At 46.6% G+C, this 24,529-nt stretch overlaps 3 protein-coding genes and 1 pseudogene across 3 annotated transcripts; 3 read left to right on the forward strand and 1 right to left on the reverse strand.

Moving 5' to 3' along the window:
- The first annotated feature begins 11,033 nt into the window (after nt 1–11,033).
- Nucleotides 11,034–12,062, forward strand: LOC109771211 (uncharacterized). The gene is made up of 2 exons (XM_020329902.1): nt 11,034–11,373; nt 11,512–12,062. Exons 1-2 carry the CDS (start codon nt 11,034–11,036, stop codon nt 12,060–12,062), a joined length of 891 nt encoding a protein of 296 aa, XP_020185491.1.
- A 3,787-nt stretch (nt 12,063–15,849) lies between these two features.
- Nucleotides 15,850–16,921, forward strand: LOC109771206 (uncharacterized; annotated as a pseudogene).
- A 1,379-nt stretch (nt 16,922–18,300) lies between these two features.
- Nucleotides 18,301–19,728, forward strand: LOC109771199 (uncharacterized). The gene has a single exon (XM_020329899.4). The coding sequence runs from the start codon at nt 18,572–18,574 to the stop codon at nt 19,445–19,447; it is 876 nt and encodes a 291-aa protein (XP_020185488.1). The 5' UTR covers nt 18,301–18,571; the 3' UTR covers nt 19,448–19,728.
- An 812-nt stretch (nt 19,729–20,540) lies between these two features.
- On the reverse strand, nt 20,541–23,713 carry LOC109771198 (protein HIGH CHLOROPHYLL FLUORESCENCE PHENOTYPE 244, chloroplastic). Its single transcript, XM_020329897.4, has 7 exons — nt 23,207–23,713; nt 23,013–23,111; nt 22,707–22,901; nt 22,196–22,288; nt 21,993–22,088; nt 21,610–21,750; nt 20,541–20,909 (listed from the first exon to the last, which is right to left on the reverse strand). Exons 1-7 carry the CDS (start codon nt 23,690–23,692, stop codon nt 20,733–20,735), a joined length of 1,287 nt encoding a protein of 428 aa, XP_020185486.1. The 5' UTR covers nt 23,693–23,713; the 3' UTR covers nt 20,541–20,732.
- Nucleotides 23,714–24,529: the final 816 nt, after the last annotated feature.

Below are 24,529 nucleotides of genomic sequence, written 5' to 3' on the forward strand. Positions count from 1 at the left end.
AATAATATAAGTGAAGCATGAGAGTTCATCTATTTCTTCAAAATAAAACGATCGTCGTGCTCTAAAAGTATAAGTGAAGCACTAGATTAAACGACAAACTACTCCGAAAAATATAAGTGAAGATCAATGAGTAGTCGAATAATTATGTAACTATGTGAAGACTCTCTAACATTTAAGAATTTCAGATCATGGTATTTTATTCAAACAGCAAGAAAAACAAAAGAAAATAAAATGATGCTCCAAGCGAAACACATATCATGTGGTGAATAAAAATATAGCTCCAAGTAAAGTTACCGATGAACGAAGACGAAAGAGGGGATGCCATCCGGGGCATCCCCAAGCTTAGGCTCTTGGTCATCCTTGAATATTACCTTGGGGTACCTTGGGCATCCCCAAGCTTAGGCTCTTGCCACTCCTTATTCCATAGTCCATCGAATCTTTACCCAAAACTTGAAAACTTCACAACACAAAACTTAACAGAAAACTCGTGAGCTCCGTTAGCGAAAGAAAACAAAACACCACTTCATGGTACTGTAATGAACTCATTCTTTATTTATATTGGTGTTAAACTTACTTTATTCCAACTTCTCTATGGTTTATAAACTCTTTTACTAGCCATAGATTCATCAAAATAAGCAAACAACACACTAAAAACACAATCTATCAAAAACAGAACAGTCTGTAGTAATCTGTATCAAACGTATACTTCTGTAACTCCAAAAATTCTGAAATAAATTGTTGGACCTGAGGTATTTGTCTAGTAATCATCTGCAAAAAGAATCAACTAAATAGCACTTTCCAGTAAAAAAATTTAGCTAATCTCGTGAGCGCTAAAGTTTCTGTTTTTTACAGCATGATCATAAAGACTTCACCCAAGTCTTCCCAAAGGTTCTACTTGGCACAAACACTAATTAAAACATAAAACCACATCTAACCAGAAGCTAGATGGATTATTTATTCCTAAACATAACCAAAAAGCAAGAAACTAAAATAAAATTGGGTTGCCTCCCAACAAGCGCTATCGTTTAACGCCCCTAGCTAGGCATGATGATTTCAAAGATGCTCGCATAAAAGATAAGAATTGAAACATAAAGAGAGCATCATGAAGAATATGACTAGCACATTTAAGTCTAACCCACTTCCTATGCATAGGGATTTTGTGAGCAAACAACTTATGAGAACAATAATCAACTAGCATAGGAAGGCAAAACAAGCATGACTTCCAAAATTTCAACACATAGAGAGGAAACTTGATATTATTGCAATATGTAGAAGCATATGATCCTCTCTCATAATAATTTTCAGTATCATCATGAATGAATTCAACCATATAACCATCACATAAAGCATTCTTTTCATGATCTACTTGCATAGAAATTTTACTACTCTCCACATAAGCAAATTTATTCTCATCAATAGTAGTGGGAGCAAACTCAACAAAATAACTATCATGTGATTGAAAATTAAGATCAAGATGACAAGTTTCATGGTTATCATTATTCTTTAAAGCATACGTGTCATCACAATAATCATCATAGATAGGAGGCATGCTTTCATCATAGTAAATTTGCTCATCAAAGCTTGGGGGACAAAAAATATCATCTTCATCAAACATAGCTTCCCCAAGCTTGTGGCTTTGCATATCATTAGCATCATAGGTATTCAAAGAATTCATACTAACAACATTGCAATCATGCTCATCATTCAAACATTTAGTTCCAAACATTTTAATGCATTCTTCTTCTAACACTTTGGCACAATTTTCCTTCCCATCATACTCACGAAAGATATTAAAAAGATGAAGCGTATAAGGTAAGCCCAATTCCATTTTTTTGTAGTTTCCTTTTATAAAATAAACTAGTGATAAAACAAGAAACAAAAAGATTTGATTGCAAGATCTAAAGATATACCTTCAAGCACTCACCTCCCCGACAACGGCGCCAGAAAAGATCTTGATGTCTACTACACAACCTTCTTCTTGTAGACGTTGTTGGGCCTCCAAGTGCAGAGGTTTGTAGGACAGTAGAAAATTTCCCTCAAGTGGATGACCTAAGGTTTATCAATCCGTGGGAGGCGTAGGTTGAAGATGGTCTCTCTCAAACAACCCTACAACCAAATAACAAAGAGTCTCTTGTGTCCCCAACACACCCAATACAATGGTAAATTGTATAGGTGCACTAGTTCGGCGAAGAGATGGTGATACAAGTGCAATATGGATGGTAGATATACGTTTTTGTAATCTGAAAATATAAAAACAGCAAGGTAACAAGTGGTAAAAGTGAGCACAAACGATATTGCAATGCTAGGAAACAAGGCCTAGGGTTCATACTTTCACTAATGCAAGTTCTCTCAACAATAATAACATAGTTGGATCACATAACTATCCCTCAACATGCAACAAAGAGTCACTCCAAAGTCACTAATAGCGGAGAACAAACGAAGAGATTACGGTAGGGTACGAACCACCTCAAAGTTATCCTTTCTGATCGATCTATTCAAGAGTCCGTAGTAAAATAACACGAAGCTATTCTTTCCATTCAATCTATCATAGAGTTCGTACTAGAATAACACCTTAAGACACAAATCAACCAAAACCCTAATGTCACCTAGATACTCCAATGTCACCTCAAGTATCCGTGGGTATGATTATACGATATGCATCACACAATCTCAGATTCATCTATTCAACCAACACAAAGTACTTCAAAGAGTGCCCCAAAGTTTCTACCGGAGAGTCAAGACGAAAACGTGTGCCAACCCCTATGCATAGGTTCATGGGCGGAACCCGCAAGTTGATCACCAAAACATACGTCAAGTGGATCACGTGATATCCCATTGTCACCACAGATAAGCACGGCAAGACATACATCAAGTGTTCTCAAATCCTTAAAGACTCAATCCAATAAGATAACTTCAAAGGGAAAACTCAATTCATTACAAGAGAGTAGAGGGGGAGAAACATCATAAGATCCAACTATAATAGCAAAGCTCGCGATACATCAAGATCGTACCACCTCAAGAACACGAGAGAGAGAGAGATCAAACACATAGCTACTGGTACATACCCTCAGCCCCGAGGGTGAACTACTCCCTCCTCGTCATGGAGATCGCCGGGATGATGAAGATGGCCACCGATGAGGGTTCCCCCCTCCGGCAGGGTGCCGGAACAGGGTCTCGATTGGTTTTGGTGGCTACAGAGGCTTGCGGCAGCAGAACTCCCGATCTATTCTGTTCCCCGATGGTTTTAGGGTATATGGGTATATATAGACGAAAGAAGTCGGTCAGGGGAGCCACGAGGGGCCCACGAGGGTGGAGGGCACGCCCAGGGGGTAGGCGCGCCCCCTGCCTCGTGCTCTCCTCGTTGACTCCCTAACGTGCACTCCAAGTCTTTTGAATTGCTTCCGTTCCAAAAATAACTCTCTCGAAGGTTTCATTCCGTTTGGACTCCGTTTGATATTCCTTTTCTGCGAAACACTGAAACAAGGGGAAAAACAGAAACTGGCACTGGGCTCTGGGTTAATAGGTTAGTCCCAAAAATCATATAAAAGTGCTTAGTAAAGCCCATTAAACATCCAAAAGAGATAATATAATAGCATGGAACAATCAAAAATTATAGATACGTTGGAGACGTATCAAGCGCCCAGTGTCGGCGCCATGGATCCGCCCCGAAGCTTGCCGTGCGGCCTTGTAGCGGGCGGATCCGGTTGGTTCCAACGACGGTGAGCCTCGGAATCGCCCGAGGGAGAGACTCACATGCCGGCGCCATGGATTTGGGGCCGTGGTGAAGAGGGGGTTTAGCCGATTTGCTCGGCTGGGCCCGGAGAAGAAAAGGGCGGCTCACTTGATTCCAGCCGGCAGAATTGCATCCGAGGAACATAGGTTCAATGCCTAGCGATTTATTGATTCAATTTCGACTGGCAAGATTCTCAAAAATTGTAGGCGTGCATTTTTTAGATGGATGCATGGAGTTCCTTGTCGTCATCTTCGTCGGATGATTCCGACATAGAGGAGATGATTTTGGACGACAACGTCGACAACCTAGTGTTGTTGCTGTTGGGGAACGTAGTATTTCAAAAAAAATGCCTATGATCACGCAAGATCTATCTAGGAGAAGCATAGCAACGAGCGGGGAGAGTGTGTCCACATACCCTCGTAGAACGAAAGCGGAAGCGTTTAGTAACGCGGTTGATGTAGTCGAACGTCTTCGCAATCCAACCGATCCATGCACCAAACGTACGGCACCTCCGCGATCAGCACACGTTCAGCTCGATGACGTCCCTCGAACTCTTGATCCAGTTGAGGCCGAGGGAGAGTTCTGTCAGCACGGCGGCGTGGCGACGGTGATGATGAAGCTACCGACGCAGGGCTTCGCCTAAGCACTACAACGATATGACCGAGGTGTGTAACTGTGGAGGGGGCACCGCAAATGGCTAAGAGAAGACTTGGTTGTCTATGGAGTGCTCCCCTCCCCATATATAAAGGAGGGGAGGAGGAGGAGGACGGCCGGCCCTAAGGGGCGCGCCCAAGGGGGGAATCCTACTCCAAGTAGGAATCGCCCCCCCCCCCTTTCCTAGTCCAAGTAGGAGAAGAAGGGAGGAGAGGGAGAGCGAGAGGGAAAGAGGGGCCACGCCCCCTCCCCTAGTCCTATTCGGACTCCCCTAGGGGGGGCCACCTCCTGGCTGCTGCCCTCTCTCTCCCCTAAGGCCCACTAAGGCCCATTACTTCCCCGGGGGGTTCCGGTAACCCCTCCGGCACTCCGGTTTTATCCGAAACTACTCGTAACACTTTCGGTGTCCGAATAACATGGTCCAATATATCAATCTTTATGTCTCGACCATTTCGAAACTCCTCATCATGCCCGTGATCTCATCCGGGACTCCGAACAACCTTCGGTACATCAAAGCACATAACTTATAATACAAATCGTCATCGAACGTTAAGCGTGCGGACCCTACGGGTTCGAGAACTATGTAGACATGACCGAGACACATCTCCGGTCAATAACCAATAGCGGAACCTGGATGCTCATATTGGCTCCTACATATTCTACGAAGACCTTTATCGGTCAAACCGCATAACAACATACATTGTTCCCTTTGTCATCGGTATGTTACTTGCCCGAGATTCGATCGTCGGTATCACCATACCTAGTTCAATCTCGTTATCGGCAAGTCTCTTTACTCGTTCCGTAATGAATCATCTCATAACTAACTCATTAGTCATATTGCTTGCAAGGCTTATAGTGATGTGCATTACTGAGAGGGTCCAGAGATACCTCTCTGACAATCGGAGTGACAAATCCTAATCTCGATCTATGCCAACTCAACAAACACCATCGGAGACATCTGTAGAGCATCTTTATAATCACCCAGTTACATTGTGACGTTTGATAGCACACTAAGTGTTCCTCCGGTATTCGGGAGTTGCATAATCTCATAGTCATAGGAACATGTATAAGTCATGAAGAAAGCAATAGCAATAAACTAAACGAGCATAGTGCTAAGCTAACAGATGGGTCCCGTTCATCACATCATTCTCTAATGATGTGATCCCGTTCATCAAACGACAACACATGTCTATGGCTAGGAAACTTAACCATCTTTGATTAACGAGCTAGTCTAGTAGAGGCATACTATGGGACACTTTGTTTGTCTATGTATTCACACATGTACTAAGTTTCCGGTTAATACAATTCTAGCATGAATAATAAACATTTATCATGATATAAGGAAATATAAATAACAACTTTATTATTGCCTCTAGGGCATATTTCCTTCAGTTGCATCTCGTGGACAAATTTGAAAGGGCCCGAAGAGAAAGCCCGGTGGATCCACGGTTGGTCGGCTATGCATTCCACGCAACCGAGCTCTCAGCGACAAGTTGCTCTTGAAGGACTACTTCGTCGAGGTACCGACATATCATGCTCACCTTTTCTGTAAGCGATATCGAATGTGTGGGCCTCTTTATATTCGCCTCGTTGAAGCTTGCGAGCAAAATTGCCTTTTTTTCACTCGCTGGAGGAATGCCTCCAATTTGCTTGGGTTTAGTGCATATCAAAAAATATCAGTGGCAATGAAAGTGATTGCATATGGCATTCCCGCGACTATACCGATGAATATCTTCGCATTGGCGAAGATACGACCATCAAGTGTGTGTGGATGTTTGCGAAGACAATGATCCGGGTGTTTGGCCCGGAGTATCTTCGAGCTCCAAATGAGGACACAAAGAAGTTGATGGCGATGAACGAAAAGAGGGAATGGATGGGCATGCTTGAGAGTATTGATTGCATGCATTAGAGGTGTAAGGACTGCCCGGTGGCTTGGGCAGGGCAATAAATCGACCACAATCGTAAACCTACCATTGTGCTTGAAGTCGTGGCATCACGTGATTTATGAATTTGGCATTGCTTCTTTAGTTTGTCGGGGTCTCTCAATGATATCAATGTCTTGCAGCGATCTCATCTTTTTGCTCAGCTAGCTAGTGGTAAAGCTCGGGCTTGCAACTATACCGTCAATGGCCATGACTATACCATGGGGTACTATCTTGACGACGGTATTTATTCTCCAGGTGCAACATTTGTGAAGACCATTAGTAAACCTAAAACCAAGAAGCGCAATTTTTTTTGCCGAAGCACAAGAAGCCTGCCAAAAGGATATTGAGAGGGCATCTGGTGTGTTGCAAGCTCGGTTTGTGATTGTTCGAGGTCCCGCTCGCTTCTGGGATAAGAAATCCCTCAGAAACATCATGACTGCATGTATAATTTTACACAACATGATCATCGAGGATGAGAATGACTTGAACTTAGAGTTTTATTAAGATAATGTCGGTAGTCGTGTGAAGTCTGCCAGGGAAGCAGATGAGATCACTGTATTTCTTGACACCTACCAAAAGATTGAGACCAGTGCTTCACATGGCAACTCTATGGGAGATAGACTCCCATTTTAATTTGAACAATTTGTTGTTGTATTTGTGTGAGATTTGAACAATTTGGTGTTGTATTATTTACTTGAATATGAACATTTGTTGTAATGAAGACGATTGTTGTATTGTGAAATGCCTTTTAGACCATTTGTATTCGTATGTTATTAATTTATATTATGATTCTATTCGGTTTATATTGTTGAAAAACAAGAATTTGCAAAGCTCCGGATTGCGGTACCGCGAGGCCTCCAGCGCCGAACAGGTCCTCTAAACTCGTCGCGCGGAAATTTTATGGGATGAGTTTAGAGGACCTGTTCTGCCAGAAGCTTTGAGGCACCGCAAAAAAAAAATAGGCGGCCCGTAAACGAAATTTGCAAGACATGGTTTTGCGGGATCTGCTAGAGATGCTCTAAATCAGGAGCGCAGACAGACCATCTTAACTCGGTCCGCTTACGCCGACAAGCTAAGCTGCTCGAAAGAGACGGCATGGCATACTGCAACGCCACATACACGACGTTGGATGCGCGTTGTCAGCTCAACAAGGACAACCAACTAACATCGGTGGACGCAACATTTTACTGCAGTGTCATTGCCAGCCTTAGGTACCTCGTCCACACATACCCTGACATCGCATTCGCCATAGGATTACTGAGACGGTTCATGGAGGTGTTGGCCAGTGATCATCTCGCGACCGTCTAGTACCTGCTTCGCTACATTGCCACACATTGATACGAGATTTCCTCAAGAAGGCATGATGGCCGTGGAGTCCATCAAAACGGAGGAGTGGAAGGCGGACATCCTGACCAAGTCCCTCGGGTCGTGTTCGGCTCCAAGAGCAGCACCACAAGGTGGGAATCGTCAGCACGAAGCTCCTTCGACAAGGTTCAGGAGGAAGAGCACTGACCATCAGGACGTCTTTATACGCAGACGATGCTGCCATCTTTGCTAGACCCACGAGAGAGGACATCCAATTTCTTGCTTCTCTTGGCCGCTTTCGAAGAAGTGACCGGCCTGGTTACAAATTGTGCTAAAAGTATGGTGGCTCCCATTCGATGTGAAAACATAAATATGGATGACATTTTGCAAGCCTTCCCGGCGGTGCGCTCCGCTTTCCCGATGCGATACCTTGGTCTTCCGCTATCGGTCAAGCGTCTCAAAAATATTCACTTTCAACCTCTCATTGACAAGGTCGCTAGCAAGCTCCCCCCTTGACAGGGAAGACACGTTGCCAGTGTTGGGCGTGTGGTTCTCGTTAAAGCGGTCCTCACGGCCATCGCGATTTATCACCTCACGCCTCTCGACATCCCTGTGGAGGTTCTAAACGCAATTGACAGCCTTCAGCGTGCATACCTTTGGGCTGTTACGAACGAAGTTTCAGGAGGAAAGTGCAAGATTATTTGAGATCTCGTCTGCAAGCCTAAATAGTTTGGCGGCCTAGGCGTGCTCAATCTAGACAAATTCGCTAAGGCCCTCCGTCTTCGATGGCTATGGTTTGAGTGGGTGGACAAAAGCAAACCTTGGATAGGCATGGGATCTCCATGCACCGGAGACGATCATATCTTTTTTGCTGCTGCTACAACAGTTACTATGGGCAACGGGTGCACAGCCAGGTTCTGGAACTCGCCATGGTTAAACGGCTTGTGCCCCCGTGACTTAGCACCAAGCATCTTTGCCATTTCATGCAACAAGAATTCGTCCGTCCAGCAAGCCCTTACCAACAACAACTGATCTCTCTCATTGACACTTCCAATGGCCTGTCGCTCGCACACGTCCAGCAGTTTGCTAACATCTGGGAGAAGATTTCCATGACCTCTTTGACTGATGACATAGAAAATTCCATCTTTTGGAAGTTCACCAAGGATGGGGTGTACTCTACTTCCTCAGCATACAGGGCTCAGTTTGAGGGACTCACTTCGTCGGATCTTGTTCACTCAGTGTGGAAGGTTTGCCCTCCCCCCCCCCCCCCCAAGGTGCAAGTTCTTTGCCTGGCTTGTCCTTCAAAATAGGATTTGGACATAAGATCGACTGATACGCCACGGCTGGCCAAACTTTGGCCTCTGCCCTCTATGTAAGCAATGCCAAGAGTCGGCCGCCCATCTCCTTTTCCAATGCCGGTACACCATCCGCATTTGGAACAATATTCTTCCGTGGCTTGGAATGCATCACATCACTACGGCGGTTTGGCATACAATGACTTTGGTGAGAGCATGGTGGAACGGCAACCTTCAGATTCGCCTTGGATCCCCTAAGGCGCTCGCCTCCCTGATGATGCTTATCTCATGGGAGATATGGACGGAGCGTAATGCCAGATCTTCAGAAACACGGCCATCCCTTCCACGGTTCTTATCAGTAAGATCAAAGCGGAGGTGTCTCTTTGGGCGATGGCCGGCGCGAAGCACATGAGTGTTGTAATATTGCGAGAGTAGACCTCTTATTGTTTTTTTCTTTTAGCCCCTTTGCGGCTTTTGTCTGCAACTTCCTTCTTAATCAATGAAATGGCAAATCTTTTGCCTTAAAGTTCAAGGGGAGAATGCTGCCTTAAAACCTGTCTGGCGGAGTCTGACGGAGCACATTGGGCAGCCTTTTCTCATGTGCTCGGCCAGACTCCTCCGCCAGACAGAGCACATTGGGCAACCTTTTCTTCCGTGCTCCGTCAAACTCCGCCAGACAGGTTTTAAGGCAGCATTCGCCTCCTGAACTGTTTTTTTTCTAAATAAGGCAAAAGATTTCCAATTTCGTTTTCTATTAGTGATTTCTTTGCAAAGTTTGTTAGCTCATGCGTGGAAAAGGCGGTCTGTGCACTGCGACATTGTAGGATGCCTAGCAGCACCTTGTTTCGTGGGATGGCACGGTTGGTAGTGGAGCAAGAGCTACGACATGATTTCCCTTTTGAACTGAACTCAATAAAAGGGTGAAGAAGGAGCAGAAAAGCTGCGACGTTTACGCAACGAAAAAAATTCAGTGTGCCTTGCTCGCCCTCTCTCTCTCGTTCGTAGCTCAAGGTTCAGGGTGACACCAGATTCAGTGCATTGCATTTGCATGTCATGCCAGGTGAAACCAGTGCCTCTGCAATTTGATGAACAAAAAATATAGACAAACAACCAGGTCACAATTTGGCGGTGTGCGTCGGAGATCTGCAACTGAATGCCCATGCGGGTTCGCTGTTGCCGAAAGCTGGAGCAAGACAGTGCCAGTGTGGATGCGATTCTGAGAGTACGCGCTACCGATGCTACACCGCGACTAGTTAGTTAATTGCTTAGGCCAACTCCACCGCGCCACCTCATTCTGTTCGGCTGCGCTTGTTTGGATAGAATGCACGAATAGCATGGCCCAACGCGCGGCTTGAAACGGACAAATGTCTGGATTCCGTCCGTTTTCTACCCATTCCCGGCTCAAACTTGCGCTGAATTTGGGGTGAAACGGACATCGCGCGGACGGGCTCGCCACACGCCCTTGTCCCCCGTGGCCTGCCTGTCGGGGACACTAGCAGTCCCTTCGCTTCCAACGCCTCCACCCCCTCTCCCCACCCCACCCACCGCCGGCGCCGCCACTATTCTCCGGCCGCCTCCTCACTTCGCACCCCCGGCCGTTCATATCAAATCACGTCTCGACATGGCCGCCACCATGCCCGCGTTTTCGCCGTCGATTGGAGGAGATTTGGCCGTCGTCGTCGTAGCCGGTGGCAGAGGGGATACGACCGCCGGCGACGTACCACGGCGGCCACGGCAGCTTCCGACGAGTGCTCCAGAGCGGCCAGTAGTCGGCCGCCAACCACCCCTGTTGCATCGAGGTGATCATCGCGGCCTCTTTGCCACCACGACCGCAAGGTGTTCGACACTTTTCCCACAAAGGTATGGACAATGGAGATGAATTTTTCTTCCACCACTTCATTTATTCATCGAACGATTCGTCGTCGGATGATGAAGATCTTGTGGTGGCTGCACTGGTCGTTCACGACCACATTGAGCGGCAGCTTCTTCGGTACAGGGGGTTACTCCCTGGCCGTGCTCCCAACCTGAACCGCAACAGGGAGAGAGGCCACGCCCTGCTCTATGCCGATTACTTTGCGAACACCTCCTCTTCAGGCCGAATAAATTCGGTCGCCGTTTCGTATGGCAAGGCATCTGTTCAATCGTATCCGAGATGGAGTGGTTGCTCATGACCCATACTTCGAGTGCAAGACGGATGCCCTTGGCAAGCTTGGATTCTCCTCTTACCAGAAATGCACCGCGGCCATCTGCATGCTTGCATATGAAATTCCAGGCGATCTGGTGAATGAGTATGTGCGTATGAGTGAGACCACATGTCTGATGTCAATGTACAAGTTCTGCCAGGACGTGGTGGCAGTGTTTGGCCCTGAGTACTTGAGGCAGCCAACTGCCGCTGATACAGAGAGATTGTTGGCGACCAACGCAGCTAGAGGCTTTCCAGGCATGCTTGGCAGCGTAGATTGTATGCACTGGGAGTGAGAGAACTGTCTATTTGCTTGGCAGGGCCGGTACAAGGGGCATGTCAAAGCGTGCACTGTCATATTAGAAGCGGTGGCTTCGCAGGATCTTTGGATATGGCATTCTTTCTTTGGCATAGCAGGTTCTCACAATGATATCAACGTGCTGCAGCGTTCTCCAGTCTTCGCAAGGCTTGCAGAAGGCCACTCCCCACCTGTCAACTTTGAGATCAACAGCCACCAGTACAACAAGGGATACTATCTAGCTGATGATATATATTCTCAGTGGTCAACTTTTGTGAAGACAATCTCGAACCCCCAAGGTGAGAAGAGAAAGAGTTTTGCCCAAATGCAAGAGAGTGCTAGAAAGGATGTGGAATGTGCTTTTGGTGTGCTTCAATCCCGACGGGGTATCGTTCGAAACCCTGCACTGTCATGGGATGAAGGGAAGCTTTGGGAGGTGATGACTGCTTGTGTGATCATGCACAACATGATCGTCGAGGACGAGCGTGATGACAGGATCTTCGACCAAGGATTTGATTATCAAGGTGAAAATGTTAAGCTCCTGCACCAAGAACCGGCCACGTTTGAACAGTTTGTCCAATTTCATCGTGAGCTGCGTGATTGGCACACTCATTTGGATCTTCAAAATGACTTGGTTGAGCACGTGTGGAGTCACATTGGCAACCAATAGATGTATTGGTTCATTATGTTCATTCAAAACAATTTCGATTTGGTTGTAAAACTATTTTATTAGAGACAATTTCGATTGGGTTGTAAAATTATTTTTATTTTCATATAATTAATATTTGGACGTGCAAACTTGTTTTGATATGAATATATGGGCATTTTTTACCGTGGCGGATAGGATGGAGCCAAAGGATGCGGCCGCGCGCTGGGCGCACGGCCACCGCATTCCAGAACAGGCCTGGACACGACTTCATTGCCCTATCCAAACGGACCGAATCTGAGTAAAGCGGACATCCGTTTCGCGCGCGGCCACCGCATTCCAGAACAGGCCTGGACACGACTTCATTGCCCTATCCAAACGGACCGAATCCGAGTAAAGCGGACATCCGTTTCGGATCTCGCGGTGGAGTTGGCCTTACTTGTCATCAGCCGATCCGTGATGAGAAGTCAACTCTTCCTCCTCCAGCGAGCGGCTCATGAGCCAAGCAAGCATGCATATGCTCGTGCGGATGATGTTGCCTGCGGTAATGGAGACATGGCATGATGGCATTGGCAGCACTATGGTAGAGTAGGCGGCATCTTCTCCGTTGAGCTAGCGTTTCGCCAACACATCACATGGAAGAAGCCGCGGGGGGAGAGATTCTTGCTGCCTGCTGGTCCTGCTCCAGCTCTGCAGTGGCATCTTCCTCCTCTTCCTCGAAGGAGCAGAAAGAAAATTGGACGGCGCATGAATGGAACATCTCGAGGTCGCAACGGGTGCTGGATGCCGTCAGCGCGGCAGCACAGCGATGCTGCACTACACGCACGCGTTGGAGCCTCCAGATGTGAGGTCAACTGCTCACCGGCCACAGCAATGCACACACCCGTGCGATTTGCCGCCAATAATCCAGATTGAGATGGATACCAAATACGAGTACTTGTAAGGCGAAGTAATAGCAATCCAGGTACCCTAACTTGCACAGAATGTGATGATTTAGTCTCAAACTTGCAAAACTTGACTTCACCATACCTCAACTTGCATCTCATGTGATGATTTAGTCCCCGCCTATCACAACTCGACAAGTGGCAGCCAGGTGGCTTGACCGGTCTTCGTCCGCACTTTTGCAGGAAACACCCTGCCGTCTTCTCTAATTAGGCGAAGTATCCAGTGAAAATTGGTATTCAATGCAAAACATCATCATGACTGTTGGATCAGTAGCTAATGGTACAAACTAGAGGTGGACTAATAACCAGCCACTTAAGATTATTTTGCACATAACCCCTTTCCTATGACCCCTGTCCTCACTCTGTTCCGGCGGCGGCACGGCGCACTCCCCATGCCACGATGACTCAGTGCTGCAGCGGCGGTGCTCTCCCCTCGGTCGACGACTCGATGGAGTGGCGCTCTTGCACGTGACGGCGGTGCTAGGGCGCTGCCTCCAAGCACCGGCTACTCGGCGGCCGCAATGCTAGCCACCACGCGACCCAGCCACGGCGGCCGTGGGGCTGCCTTCACGCGACGACGACTTAGCGACCGCGACGCTGCACCCGCACGGGACGGCGGCCGTGGTGCTGCCCTCACGCTACAGCGATTCTGTGGCTAGGTCGTTGCCCAACGCCATGAAGTCTTGGCCCGCAATGTTGATCTCCACACGCCGGCGATTCGCTGGCCGCAGTGCTGCCCCCGTGAATCGTCTGCCGCCTCCACGCTACGGCGATTCAGCGACCTCGGTGCTGGACCGACGCGAGGGCGTGAGCGTGCAGGTGGAAGAAGCCGCTTCCTGACGTGCAGATTTTCTTTTCCGAGTGTATCTGAAATTCTGAATACTGCGATTTTGCTACTGTGTAGATTTTGCTCCAAAACTTTATGAGAGCAAGAAGCTTTTTCGTCATACAAACTCCGCCTTGCTCACTCTGTTCCAACGTTGGTGAGCAAACTGTACTGTCTATCGCTTTTTGTAGCAGATAAAAGCTCAACAATTTAGAATCATCGTTGAGCAAACTGTGCTACAATTTTGAGCCTTGCTCTGTAAATTTGAGCCAGAAGCACTGCACAGAATTATGTGTTCTACCTCTTCACAAATTGTGCCTTGCTCGATGTACGGTTGCTCACATTGTTGAGAAAATTGTAGTGTATATTCAGAAGCATTGTTGATCATACAGTATTGCAGTTTTATCACTCTTCATAGAATAAAGAAGCTCATAATTTCAGAACCAAAGTACACTCATTTTTAGCTTCATTCAGAATGTATCGGAACACTACATTCAGCTATATATTCAGACTTTTCTGAACGCAGCTGCTGATCATGGCCACCAGCTCGCGCATCTTTGTGTATGGTGCCGTCCGGGATGGGGCTTGCTGGCTGTGGCATGGAGCAGGCAGGCTCTAGTGTGGCCGACGCGGGCCTCGTCGCCTGCGCAGCCCCGCTCCACCGCGACATGGCCGTCGTCGCCCGTGAGGCTGTCTGGGCCGACGCCGCAGGCACCGTCACTTTCCCCATGGGTGGCATGCCGGCATCCCTGGCCTCGGCTCCTCGGGAGACCTCCCTGCTGAGGGGGCTCCGGCGCAGGGGTGCCGTCGTGGCCGCTGCAGGTGTCCGTGTCGGCGAGGGTTCCAGGGAGATAAGTAATGGAGCAACAGAGAACGCATCCCCGAGTAATTTTACTAATTTATCGAGTAAATAGGGGGACCGTGGACAAGGTCCGCGGCGCGGCCGTGGTAGTGTCCGAGCGCTTCTTGAAGGGTGTACCGGCGGGAGAACCAGGTGGCGATGAGCTGCCGGAGCGTGCCGTTGGGGGTGAGCGCGTCGTCCCAAAGCTCCTGCATCGTGATCGGGCAGGTCCGGTGGCCCAGCACCAGCCACCGGGAGATATGCAGTTAACTGCACCTTAACATCCAGCGTGCGGGTTAATTAGAGAAGACGGCAGGGTGTTTCCTGCAAAAGTGCGGACGAAGACCGGTCAAGCCACCTGGCTGCCATTTGTCGAGTTATGATAGGCCGGGGACTAAATCATCACATGAGGTGCAAGTTGGGGTATGGGGGAGTCAAGTTTTGCAAGTTTGGGACTAAATCATCACATTCTGTGCAAGTTAGGGTATCTGGAGTGCTATTACCTCTTGTAAGGCAGCAGGTAGGTGAAACATGCCAGCAACGCCGCACGAGGAGTGATCAGAAACAGGTTCCGCGTTGAAGCCTGGAGAGATGAAGTCAACCGTCCTTCGACTAGCAAAGGTACTCCCTCCGTCCCATAATATAAAAACGTTTTTGACGGAAAGTGCATGGATGAACTCGGGTACATATGAACCCACTTCGAGAAACATATTTCTAAATGCTAAAAAATCTGAAAATGGTTGCAAGAATACGTCTTCATGTTCTATGTGTGCATAAAGTTTCATGAAAAAATAACTTTTTTTGTGGCGTGTGTAAAAAAGACAAAAAATTATGTCGTAAAACGCTATTTAAAAGCACTGAAATTTGTCTTTTTTACAGAGACAAAATAAAAAGACATTTTTTCACAAAACTTTGTATCCCACACACACATTTGCGAACATGTATGCGTGAAATTTTCTTTTGAATTTTTTTACTTTTTAAAAAGTATTTGAAGTGCATTTTTTAAAAAAAATGGGTGCATCATGAGTGCAGGAGGTGCCCTCTCCGTTATTGACACTACATTAATATCAAAAACGTTCAAATATTATGGGACGGAGGGAGTACAGCTCACCGGCCTCATGATCCAGGTCTAAACGCCCGTGCAGATGAGCTTGCCCCCGATAATGGAGGCACAGTTGCCTTGTAAGTTGTAACCTCACTTGCAGAGATGCTACCTGCTGCAGATGGCTGGGGACATAGAAGAAGCACAGCACTCCATCGTCGATGAGATTCTTCTTGTCCATAATGTCGTATATATAGGCAAAAGACATAGCCAGATTTGAACACCATTGCAACACGACTTCTTTCTCTCCTCTTCCTACATCCCCAAAGAAGAAAAGGGACATCAGCTTCCACCTACAGCCATGGCATCCCACCTCAGATCTTCAAGTGTGCCTTCAAGCCCCTGCGCGGGCGAAACCAACGTCGAAGGACAACTTCAGAGCCTAAACACCGCCGTCTCCTCACCCTCTTCGACCATCGAGACAATGCTTGACGGGTTGAGGAGGCTCGTAGATATTTACGACTGCATCGACGGGCTCACAAGCTTACCCAGGAGCCAAGCTCTCATCTGCAAGCCGCGACACAATTGCTGTGGAGCAAGAGCTCGAGCGCTCCCTGGCGTTGCTCGACCTCTGCGACGCGATGCAAGTGAGCTTCTCCGAGCTCAAGGCAAGCGTACAGGACATGCAGCTGGTTGTCAAGAGAGGAAATGATGCGGCTCTTCAGGCCAGGATCCAGTCTTGGTTCCGCCTGATCAAGAAAGCGCAAAAGCAGTTGAAGAAGATCAGCAGAAAGTCTTCTCCGGCTGATGTCGGGAGCTGCAGAGTGGTCAGTCTGTTGGCTGAAGCTAGGGACGTCGCTGTCACAACGATTGAATCCTCGTTGGAACTCCTGTCGAAGCAAATTGCCACGCAGAATTCCAGCAGGTGGTCTCTCGTGTCCAGGGGGTTCCAGAAGAAAAGTGTGGCATGCAAGGAGGAGCAACTGCAGGTGCTGGAGTTGGACATTGTTGATCTTGAGAGCGGAGTCGAGTCTTTGTTCAGGAGATTGATCCAGAGCAGAGTTTCTCTTCTCAATACTCTGAGCTTGTAGAGATCATATACTAACTCTGATCACCTGTGATCGGTGTCCGCCTTTTGGAGGACTTGCTGATCATCAGCACAATTTTGTAACGTGTATACATGGGAGGAATTTGTACATAAACATACTCCATTGAGAAACAAAAACACGGCTTTTTGTCCATTCCCTCGTGTCGACAAGATTGTTTATTCATGGTTTGGTACAATAACCTAAGTTTAGGGCGGATCATTTGAATGATTCGTTCTTCTTTGAGAGAACCAATATGAATTACTTACAAGATGATTATCATTATTGTTTACTATAGACGTAATAGGATTGATTGGTCAAGCTGATCTTTATTCAGATGCCATTTCTCATGCCACCAGAAACAAGCAAAAGATCCTGAGTGTCGGGGTTACAAATATGAGGTAGATCCCAGTATACGAATGGCCCTCCAGAAGGCCATAACCCATCAAAGATACGGCCCAAAAGACATGGGCCAGAGGATATCACCTTTGGCCCATAGGATTCGGAGCCCTAGATATCAAGGACCAAAAGGATGATTCGTAATCCGGCCGAGTCCCTACAGTCGGATTCTACACCCACTGATGGACAAGACCCAGAAGTTGGTCATGAAGATAAAGGGAGTGGTCGGCTAGACCTACAGTCAGCGGCTACCTAGGATACCCTATCAACCATGATGTCTTAATGACAGTGGTTACCCAACGGTGGAATAATCTAGTTAAATACGGCAGTTACTAGCACTAATACCAACCCCCATTATATACCCCCTCCTGGCACAGTCTATATAAGCCGGGAGGGGAGCACCGGGCTGAGGGTTGAGCATTCACATCTTGTGCCTTAAATCAAGAGCTAAGAGCACCACAGGAGTAGGGTATTACCTCCACCAAAGAGGGCCTGAACCTGTATAAACCCTTGTGCATACACTCATCTACACCGCTCGATAGATACGATTGCCTCTACATTCATACCCCTGTAGTATTGTCAGGATTATATCCACGACACTGAGCAACAGATGTTGCTATCATAGCCAAAACATGCCAGCTCAATGTCAAGAGGTTGAGTGTGTAAGCTGCATGAGTTGAGCATAAAAAATACCAACTGAATTAACAACTGCACAAAAACTAGATAACACCTTGTCACCAATAAGACTTGGCTACCAATCCACTATAATATTCTCTAAGCGTGCAACTATGTAAAGATCCGCTGGTAGAGTGAACTAACCTGCTGGCTTTTGTAGGCAATTGTTGGAACATGATAATTCATTGGGAAGATAATTAGTGCACTCAGAAAAATTGAGCTATGCATGAGTGATCAAATTTGTAGGTTGTTGCTTCCAGTACATGGAATTAGCAAACTCCATTAAAATAGTTTAGAGCATGCAACAGAACGAGCTGTCATGCTGATTCTTGCTGCCAAAATCGGAATATAGCATTGTGACTCAGTAGTGGAAAATCAGACAGCACATGGATCATCTCAAGATTGCAATAGATGTGAAATGCTTGTAAGCGCAGCAGGCAGGCGAAACATGCCAGCGATGCCGCACAAGAGGTGATCAGAAACCAGATAAACACGACGTAGCGTTGGAGCCTGGAGAGGTGAAGTCAACTGTTCTTCAACTACCAAAGGCAAAGCTCACCAATGTGGACCAACACACCTGTGCATATGGGTTTGCCCCCAATAATCAAGAAGCTTGGTTGGGAGACATAGGAAAAGCAGCATCCTGTAATGGAGATGGGTGGTATTTGTCACGGCAGCACAACACAGCGTTATCATTGAGATTCTTGCTGTCTAGAGGGTCATGCCATGGCTTCTGCTTCTTTCTGTACATACTTGTATATATAGGGACAAGCCCATAGGCAGAACTCAACACCATCGCAGAGCAGCTTCTCTTATCTTCTATCTCCAGAGAGCAAACGAAAAGACTTCAGCTTCCAACACAATCATGGCACCCCACCTCAGGTCCACAAGTGTGCCTTCCAGCCCTCGCTCCGGCGAAACCAATGTCGACCAACAGCTGCATAGCCTAAACACAGCCACCGTCTCTCCCCTATCAACAATTGGGACAGTGTGTGTTGGGCTAAGGAGGCTTGGAGACATCTATGACTGCATCGATGAGCTCACATGCTTGCCTAGCAGCCAAATTCTCCTCTGCAAAACGCAGCAAAGGATTTCTGTGGAGCAAGAGCTCGAGCGCTCCCTTATCTTGCTTGACCTCTGCAATGTCGTGCAAGTCAGCTTTTCCGAGCTCAAGGCAAGCGTCCAAGACATGCAGTTGGTTATCAAGAGAGGAGATGATGCAGCTCTTCAGGTCAAGATCCAATCTTGGTTTCACCAGATCAAGAAAGCGCAAAAAACGCTCAAGAAGAATACCAAGAAGTCTTCTTCGGCTGATCTGGAGAGCTGCAGAGTGGTCAGGTTGTTGACTGAAGCTAGAGAAGCCGCGGTCACAATGATTGGATCCTCATTGGAACTCCTGTCGAAGCAAATTGCGACATCGAATTCTAACAAGTGGGCTCTAGTATCAAAGGCATTCCAGAAGAAAAGAGTTACATGCGAGGAGGAGCAACTGCAGGTGCTCGAGTTGGACATCGTTGATCTTGAGAGTGGAGTTGAGACTTTGTTCAGGAGATTGATTCAGAGCAGAGTCTCTCTTCTAAATATTCTCAGTTTGTAGACTAGATGTACCAACTCTGATCCCCTGTGATTGGCGTCCGCCTTTTAGAGGATTTGCTGATCACTAGAACAATTTTGCAACATGTGTACATGAAACACACTGTACATAAATATACTCAATTGAGGAACAGACACGGTTATTTATCAAAGTTATATTTTATATTACAATTGCTTAAGTTTTGGATGGTTCACTCAAAAGATTCTATCCTGGGAAGAAAAGACCAAGTTACTTGGAAGATGCTTGTCATTATTGACTATTATAGTCCATAGAAGTGTTTTTCAGAATACAGTTCAAGTGCAACTTAGTTGTTTGGTTTTCAAATAGTCATGTTGCATGTTTAAGAATGTTGTTGATACACTGATACACTCCTTGTGCGGTGGTTCTAAACCTATATAGAAATATGCCAGCTCCAGAACACAAAGTATAAACTTGTATTCCCTGAAAACTAATATAAGATCGTTTAGATCACTAAACTAGTGATCTAAATGATCTTATATTAGTTTACAGAGGGAGTAGTTAGCACACAGCTGGTTCTAACAGAAACATTATCTGTGTCAGTAATTACCAGGCTACACCACATGTATCACAAAGGAAAATGTCCAATTTAAAAACCCAGAGCCAATAAGTTACACTTTCAACTGGAGTCTCGCTGCAATAATCGGAATATAACAAGTGAGGTATTTGATTCTTACTGCAACAACTGGAACATGAATAAATGAGGAACACACTTTAGGCTCCTAAATGCAGAAAAAATAGTGTCCGCCTCTGATACCTTCTTTCAATATCTTTCTGGGTCTGTTGTGACACACATCTGGGACAGAGACTTGACACAAACTCTACGAGATCAAACAGCAAGATTGGTGTTTACCATTCGAAACTTGCTTCCTGTTCATAGGCATGCCTTCTCCAAAGGGCCAACATGATCAAACATGTTTCTTTCATTCTCATGTAGTTGTTTCTGGTTATTTGTCACCGAACAGATTACAAACATATTTACATTCCAGTATATTCTGAACTACTGTTTTTTATTAGTTAACAGTCATGATATAACTCATAGTTTGAGAACAATACGAGTTCACTATGAATTCAGGACTTTTAGACTGCTTTGCATAATTTTTAGATCGACCAAAGTGTCGGGATTCTATACACATCGCCCTAATAAGATTGTGCCTTCTCATACACAACAAAATGAAAAATATACAAGAAAAATTTTAGTCACTCATCTGTGTCTTGGCGCACATATTTGCATCAGAAATATGTCATAATTTTGTTGAAATCCCTCTTTTTAAAAGTATATGTCACTTTGCTTGGACTGTGCCTTGAGACCCTTCAATTTCTTTAATATGTTGGAGAAATAATCTTGTAAATATTTCTCTAAGGTGAGGATATCCTTTGCCTCCACCCCAAGAAGCTGGTATGTCTCATTCATTGGAGCTGAGAAAACAGTGTCGCTGGAGAGCACCTGGATATAAAAATGTAAATATATTGTTAGCCTTCACAGGCTTTGATATATATCTATATCTATACACCACTATATAGTGTACGAATAACTTTGAATATTGGCTGTTGGATGAAGCCAATCCGGCGGTAGAGAGTTGGCAAATCCGAGCATTGTTGGCCATTGGATATCCTCTTCGCTACACTATATTCTGACACGGGTACTATCTAGATGATTCCATGGCTAAGGTTAAGCACAATGCACTATATACACAAAACTAAAAGCACAGACGTCTCTCTTTTGTTCTAGAATCTTCCAGACTTTCTGCTGACTCTTTTCTTCTAGATGAATTGTCATTCCTTTTCTCAAAACACATGCATTTAACATTTATTTTAGATTCTTCCATATTTTAGTTGTCTCAAGATTTTTTTTGGCTCTAAAAGAATTGACATTCATTTTTACTTTATTTTATCTTTTTTTCAAGACTCTCATAGTACTTTCATAAATTTAATTTTGAGTGGGATGGACTACATGTACTAAATCTACATCTTATACTTGATGCATACGTGACTAAATTTACATGTTTACCTGTTATAATGTGATATGTCAATATTTGATCGTACTTTGGTTATCTATAAGCCCCGACGTGCAATACATGTGTACCTTACTAGTATATTACCATTACTGAATTACATGTGCAGTGCACAAAAAGGCCTAGACAAACCTCTGAAAATGCCAGCCTATCAGCCACATCGTTTGTCCACTGGAAGAACCGTGTTAATTGACGAGTAAATCTCAAGACTGCAACAGGGACAGTAGTTACATTGGCATCTTGCCCAGCCAGTCTCTCACATAATGTAATAACCTGGAGAAGGCAAAATAAATAGAATTAAAATATAATAATGTACCAACTTCCATAAGCCATCATTTGGTACATTCTCAAAAGAAAAACAAAATGCATGAATGACTAGATTTGTACATTCCCTATGAAATAGTATGTTATACTAACTACTTATTAATGACAACTCATTAATAAATTTGGTTCAGCAGACCCTACTGAACATTATATATACTTCATTCACTAGAAAAAGCAATAGAGTTAATTACCTCCTGAGTTGTCCAAGCACGTGGTCCAGCAAATGTTAGGAGTTTTTTGCTGGCCTTCTCATTGCGCAAAGCAACAAATGTCAGGCGAGCGACGTCCTATAGTTGCACAGAGAAGGCGCGTCAACAGAAAGCTACTTTGGAGAGAGACTGGTACATAGATATACACAGTTTCATTTTTCCAATGGAAAGGGAGAAAAGATAACCTGGGTGTCCATGTATGCAATCCGAGTCGGAGCATCAGTTCCCCAAACTGACTTCTCTTCTAGTATAGGCACCGCATATTGCCCAATTAGGCCCTAAAACCAAAAAATAGATGGAAATTCATTTCTAGAAACAACTGGCAAACATGAATATGAAAAGATGTATGACATGAGCTTTCAACAACTCCCTCCATCCCATAATATAAGAGCATTTTTGACACCACACACTAGTGTAAAAAACGCTCTTATATTATGGGACAGAGGGAGTATATGTCACCTCAGTGCTTTTAATTTTTACTACTCCCTCTAAAGAAATATAAGGGCGTTTAGATCACTACTGATCTAAACGCCCTTATATTTCTTTACAGAGGGAGTACTTGTTTATGTCTATCATGAACTATGAGCAATACACAGGTAGTTTAGCAAGGAACTGCTTTTGCAATCTAACATCAGCATGAGTAGGAAAGGGAATTTCCTGGCCGAAACAGAAACCCAGGAAAAGGACCGCATCTACCTGCATGAAACCGCACAATCGGATGATGGTGTAATCCAGACCTGTGTCCTGAATAAACCTCTCTGTACAATACTTGATCTCCATCAAGGGGACCTCAGGATGCTTGTCGCAGTTGTGAATGGAGTAGAAGACATACTTCTGAATCCCCATGGCCTTAGCACACTGGATTAGAGCAACCTTTCCTTCCCAGTCTACCTAAATGGAACAACCATCAGCGTCCGAAACACGGAAGTCGTTTAATGACTCACACGGCACAATACCATTCTCCTCTGTATTTTTAGAGATTATTATGCTGATGGCACTTACCGTTCGAATGGGCTCTTCCGGCCGCCCCGTGGCGCAATCAATGACCGTATGAACGCCAACAAGGGTAGCGGGTATCGTCTCTGGCTTGCTGAGGTCGGCCTAATTGAACGCACAGACGATCATGAGACAGAGTCCGCAATTACCTAGAGCAGGAAGAAGCGAAGAGTAAGGTCGGTTGCGCAGTGCAAACCTACATTGACCACGGTGGCGCCCCAGTCCCGGAGGAAGTCGGCGGGCGCCGGGCGGGGCCTGACGAGGCACCTGACGTCGTAGCCCTCGTCCAGCGCCCTCCTGACCACCTGCCGTCCCAGGGTCCCCGTGGCGCCGACCACCAGCACGCTCGTCGGCCTGACGGGCGTCCCCTGCCCAATGCTGATGGGGGCCGCCGCCTGCGCGTTGCAGGTCACGACCAGCCTGCAGCCCGATGAGACGGCACGGGCTGGGTGAGGGCGCGCGCAGGAGGTGGCCCAGGAGAGGGCGGCGCGGCGGCCCGGGGAGGTGAGCCGCGAGGGCAGCGCGGCGGCGAGGCTGGTCGACGTCGCCATTTCGCGCGCGTAGGCTTTGGCGTGGCGTGGCGGAGATGCCCGTGGTTTTGGGTTTGGGCTGGGAAGGGAATGGAGGAGTGGTGGAGAGTGGATGCGGAGCAGCCGATGCCCGTCGCGCCACGTCGTCGCGGCCATCCCGTCATCCGTCTCTGCCCCGTCACGTTCCGTTTCTTACCCGCCACTTGTTGCCCAATTTCGAAAGGAATTTTTTTCTATGAGTGACGAAAGGAAATTTATATGTTAGAGTATCTACAATCGCAATACGCAAAACCCACCCCTAACGAGCCCGCGAACACGCCGGATATGTCCGCAGATAGTGACCGGATATCATACAAAAATCACCCATTGCAAGTTGCAACCTCAAATATGAAATCTAATACATACTAGCCATGCAGATTAAAAACCTAACTACTACATTACATTTTTTAAACTACTAATCGTCGATGATCTTCGTGTCCGTCTCCGGGTAGATAGGCAACTGTGGCAGCTCCGCCGCGTGCGAAGGCTCCGGTGCATCTCGTCCAAACTAGAGACCAAGAGCTCGTCGATCTCCGCCATCTGCTGCCAGATGAAGCGCCTTTGGACTCCACATAGGCATCATCTGGATGGATTCGAGAATGGCGGTTTGCTCCGCCATCTCCACCGGGCGACCTCAAACTCCGCTATGGCATCCTCCATGCCGAAGCCCGCAGCTAGTTGCTCCTCCTCCGGCCCTGCCGCGTCGTTCGCTTCCGAATCCTCTTCCTCCTCCTACATGGGCTGGGGGTCCTGCTCCGCTTTCGGCTATTGTTGCCCCTCCTCCTCCTCCTCCTCCTCCTCCGGCTCAGGTGAATCTGGAGGTAGACCGGCAGCGACACGAGCGGCGCGCCTGGCCCGGATCTCCTCCTCGATCTGCAACCGATGTTCCGACGTCAACATTGCATAGTTGGTGATCCTTTGCCGGGACATGGTTAGCGGCTACGGAGCGGATGG

Source organism: Aegilops tauschii, chromosome 7 (assembly GCF_002575655.3).
Source record: "Aegilops tauschii subsp. strangulata cultivar AL8/78 chromosome 7, Aet v6.0, whole genome shotgun sequence".
Lineage (NCBI taxonomy): Eukaryota > Viridiplantae > Streptophyta > Magnoliopsida > Poales > Poaceae > Aegilops > Aegilops tauschii.